This window comes from Lycium barbarum, chromosome 5 (assembly GCF_019175385.1).
Source record: "Lycium barbarum isolate Lr01 chromosome 5, ASM1917538v2, whole genome shotgun sequence".
Taxonomy (NCBI): Eukaryota; Viridiplantae; Streptophyta; class Magnoliopsida; order Solanales; family Solanaceae; genus Lycium; species Lycium barbarum.
In genome coordinates, this window is record NC_083341.1 from 28,566,350 (window position 1) to 28,571,022 (window position 4,673).

Here is a 4,673-nt window from a genome sequence, read left to right on the forward strand (position 1 = left end):
ACAACTTAAAAGGCGTGTCCTTACGCGTAGTACCGCTTAATTACATCTGAGTTGATTAGCTTGGGCTACTTTTTCCCATCCATTTCTGCTAGAACCACTACTCCTTCGGAGAGTACTTTGCGAACCATATAGGGGCCTCGCCAGTGAGAAGCAAACTTCCCTTTGTACTCATCTTGGTGCGAGAATATTCTTTTGAGTACCATTTTACCTATTTGAAAAAACTGAGCTCTAACTCGTTTGTTGAAGGCTCGTGCCATCCTTTGTCGGTACAATTAACCGTGGCATACGACAACCATCCTTTTTTCAGCGATTAAAGTAGTCCCTCGTACTGAGCTCGAACCCATTCTGCATTATCCAATTCCGTCTCTTGAATGATTCTCAGTGACGGTATCTTAACCTCGGCAGGTATGACTGGTTCGCTACCGTAAATAAGCAGGTACGAAGTTTCCCCTATTGATGTTCGGGTTGTTGTACGGTATCCCAATAAGGCATATGGAATTGTTCATGCAAAAACCCTTGTAATTGTCTGTCATTTTCCTCAATATCCTTTTGATGATTTTGTTGGCTGCTTCTACAGCTCTATTCATTTACAGTCGGTAATCCATTGAGTTTCGATAAGAAATCTTGAACTACTTACCGATATCCTTCATCAGGTGACTGTTCAGATTTATCCTATTATCCGTTATAATGAACTCGAGAATGGCGAAGCGACATATGATGTTGTTTCACCCAAAGTCGGCTATTACCTTCTTATCACTGATTTGTGAGATGTTGCTTCCACCTATTTGGTGAAGTAGTCAATGGCGACTAAAATAAATCGATGTCTATTTGAGACGGCAGGCTTGATAGGTCTAATGACATCCATACCCAAGCGACGAATGGCTAGGGTGAGTTCATGGCGTTGAGTTCACTTGGTGGTACTTTGGTTAGATCTCCATGGATCTAGCATTGATGGCATTTATGTACAAATTGGCAGCAATCGCTTTCCATTGCCATCCAGTAATATCCTGCTCAGAGGATTTTCTTGGTTAGTAAGAATCCATTCATATGGGGCCCACAGGTCCCAGCATGTACTTCTTCCAGGAGTTTTGTGGCTTTAACGACATCCACACATCGGAGCAAACCAAAATCTGGCGTCCGTTTGTACAGTATTTCTTTGTTCAGAAAGAAACCATTAGCCATTCTTCGAATGGTTTTCTTTTGGCTACTTGTGATACCTTCAGGATACTCCCGCTTCTCCAAATACATCTTTATGTCATTGTACCATGGTTTGCCGTCTGGTTCCCCTTCCATGTAGGAATAGTAGGCGTGCTTCTCTTTCAGGCTTATTTCTAGCAGGTCAATGTGACTGCTTTCGGGATGCTGAACCATTGATGATATGGTGGCCAAAACATCGGCAAACTCATTCTGAGCCCTTGGGGTATGCCTGAATTCGATCTTTTTGAACCTTTTACAAAACCTCTGCGCCAAGTTTATGTATGGCAAGATCTTATCATTCTTAGTGGCCCACTCACCCTGTACTTGATGGATTAGGAGGTCGTAGTCTCCTATGACTAATAGTTCATTGATATCCATGTCCAATGCCATTCTGAGACCTAGGATGCAAGCCTCGTATTCTACCATATTGTTGGTATAGCGAAATTTGAGCTTTACGGCCATCGGGTAATGTTTTCCCAATTCTGATATCAAAACCGCTCCGATTCCGGAACCTTTGTAGTTGACGACCCCATCAAAGAATAATCTCCATCTCGTGTTGGGCTCCATCATTTTTTCTTCTATGGCCAATATTCTCCATCTCGTGTTGGGCTCTATCATTTTTTCTTCTATGGCCAATATTCCTTCATCCGGGAAATGAGTTCGAAGGGGTTCGAGATCCTCATCCACGGGATTTTCATCTAACTGGTCGGCCAAAGCTTGTCCTTTGACGGCCTTTTATGTTGTGTATACAATGTCTAATTCACTTAGAAACATCTTCCACTTGGCCAACTTCCCGATGGGCATGGGCTGGCAGAAAATATACCTCAACGGGTCCATCTTAAGTATGAGGTGGGTGGTATATGACGACAAGCAATGCCTCAATTTCTGGGCTACCCATGTTAAGGCGCAACAGGTATTTTCCACTAGTATATATCTCGCCTCACAGGCAGTGAATTTCTTACTCATATAGTAGATGGCACGCTTCTTTTTCCCTGTTTTGTCGTGTTGTCCTGACATGCACCCGAAGCCGTTTTCCGACACTGATAAGTACAGCAAAAGTGGGCTCCGAGGCCTAGGAGGTACAAAAATTGGTGGATTGGACAGATACCTCTTGATGGTGTCGAAAGCTTCTTGGCACTCTTCTATCCATTTTATGGGTGCGTCTTTCTTAAGGAGCTTAAGTATGGGCTCCATAATGATGGTAGACTAGCCTATACCATCCAATATAATTCAGTCTCCCCAGGAAGTTCATGACCTCTTTCTTGGTCGTGGGAGGGGGTAACTCTTGAATTGCCTTGATCTTGGTTGGATCTAGTTCTATGACCCTTCGACTGAATATGAATCTAAGTAACTTTCTAGCGGGTACTCCAAACGCACATTTAGCCGAGTTCAGTTTTAGATTAAACTTTCGGAGTCTGTCAAAGAATTTCCTCAAATGTGTGGTATGCTCCAAACTCTCTCTTGACTTAATGATAACATCGTCCATGTATACTTCAATTATTTCTGGATCATGCCATGGAAGATGGTAGTCATAGCACTCATGTAAGTTGCGCCTGCATTTTTGAGACCGAATGGCATTATCCTATAATGATACATCCTCATATAGTGATGAAAGCTGTCTTTTTCTCTTTCTCTTTATCCATTAGGATTTGGTAATACCCAACGAAACAATCCATAAATAATTGTAGTTCATGCTTAGCACAGTTCTCTATGAGTATGTGGATATTTTCGAGTGGAAATTGTCTTTGGGACTGACTCTGTTGAGATCACTTCCACCACCTCTGACTTGATTTGTTTTTCCACTTTGTCCTTAATGCGGATGTTGAGATCCGACTTGAACTGTCAGATTATCTATTTCACGGGGGTAAATCCCACATTGATGGGCAACCTGTGGGACAGTACACTAGTGCTTAATCTCGGCATGTCAGCATATGACCACGCATGTCCACGTACTCCGTTAGTAGACTTATCAGTTATTCTTTTTGAGTTGCCTCTAAGTGTGCACTTATCCTAGTTTCTTTGATGTTCTCTTCATCACCTATGTTGATTGCTTCCGTTTCATCCATATTCGGCTTTTATTCATTTTCTAATTGCTCTACCTCTTCTACAAGACCCTCAGGTAGCATCGTTTCCTCATCATATTCCTAGTACTCTTCCTCCTCTATATTGTTTGACTCATTCATTTCGCAACATGTCATGACATTTAGGGTTGCTTTGTTATTTTTATTACTGAAAAACCAAGGAAAAGTGAGGTTAGTATAAAACACATACATGCAGTAAATAAAAATTCATTTTCCCATAATTCGAGGTCTCATTAATTTGATTGTAATGAAAGTACAGACTGGGGTCCTGGCTCGGATCGACGTCGAGCCATTTCTATTTTTGAAAACATTACGAGGTAAATAAAGTGTAAAAGGTGAATAATTAAGCCTCGACCGATTCTCGTCGTTTTAAAATAAATTCATCATTTCTCTACTGGAGAGCCAAAAGCCTGGTAGAGGTCCAGTTGGACAATTGCTCGCCCTGATCAGCACCTCGGATGGTGCGCGCTCCCGTGCATTCTTCCAGTACCACTGAGCAATCTTCTTCTTGGAATAACATCCCTATCCCTTCTTTTATGTCTGCATCATTTGGAATAGGCATTCTATTTGGGAATGACTGGTATAAATTCGGAATAGGCTTGCGGAGCTTTCCAGCACCTTTCTTCTTCTTGGTAGCCACCGAGACTTCATCATCAGTAAGGACATACCCAAGCCCAAAGAAAAAATTGTCTTGGGGAATGGGAATTGGCTTTGTGATGCCATGTAAGTTCCTTCCCAAACCTTTCCCAGGTTCGAACTCGTTTTGAAGCATAGTTGATGCAATCATTTTATAGTCTATGGGTATGGGTGTTTCGATGGTTTCTATTTTGTGCGAAGATCCTACCAATTCCGTCACGTGGAAATCTGTTCCTTTTAGCACGACTTCAATGACAGGTACTTAATTGTCTGGGTTGTTGTGAATGCTACCTTCTCCGTGGATTACTACCCCGTGGCCATCCCACAAAAACTTTAGAGACTGATGGAGTGAAGATGGCACAGCTCCCACCATGTGGATCTATGGTCTTCCCAGCAACAAGTTGTAATTTGAGGGTATTTCCATGAGTTGGAACTCGGTGACAAATTTCGCCGGTCCTATTTGGATATTGAACTCAACTTCTCCGGTGGCCTCACACTGACCTCTATCAAATGAACGTATGTAAGTATGACTCTGACAAACTTTTCCAAGGTCGTAACCCTATTGGACCAGAGTGGATTCAGGACAAACGTTGAGCACAACCCCATTATGAACTAGAACTCGAGTGACTACTTTATTACGGCATATAACAGTGATATGAAGTGCTTTGTTGTGATTTGTGCATTCCTTGGGCAGTTCTTTCTGAGTGACGGCAATTTGATGTTCCTCCATGACATTGGCGACCATTTCCTCTAGGTTTT

At 42.3% G+C, this 4,673-nt stretch overlaps 1 protein-coding gene across 1 annotated transcript; it reads right to left on the bottom strand.

Annotated features, from left to right (window-relative positions):
- Window positions 1-1,011: 1,011 nt before the first annotated feature.
- LOC132639365 (uncharacterized) lies at window positions 1,012-1,587 on the bottom strand. Its single transcript, XM_060355817.1, has one exon. The coding sequence runs from the start codon at window positions 1,585-1,587 to the stop codon at window positions 1,012-1,014; it is 576 nt and encodes a 191-aa protein (XP_060211800.1).
- Window positions 1,588-4,673: the final 3,086 nt, after the last annotated feature.

Excerpts from the sequence above, each read along its gene's own strand:
- LOC132639365 (XM_060355817.1), bottom strand. The coding sequence starts at position 1,587 with ATGGCATTGGACATGGATATCAATGAACTATTAGTCATAGGAGACTAC.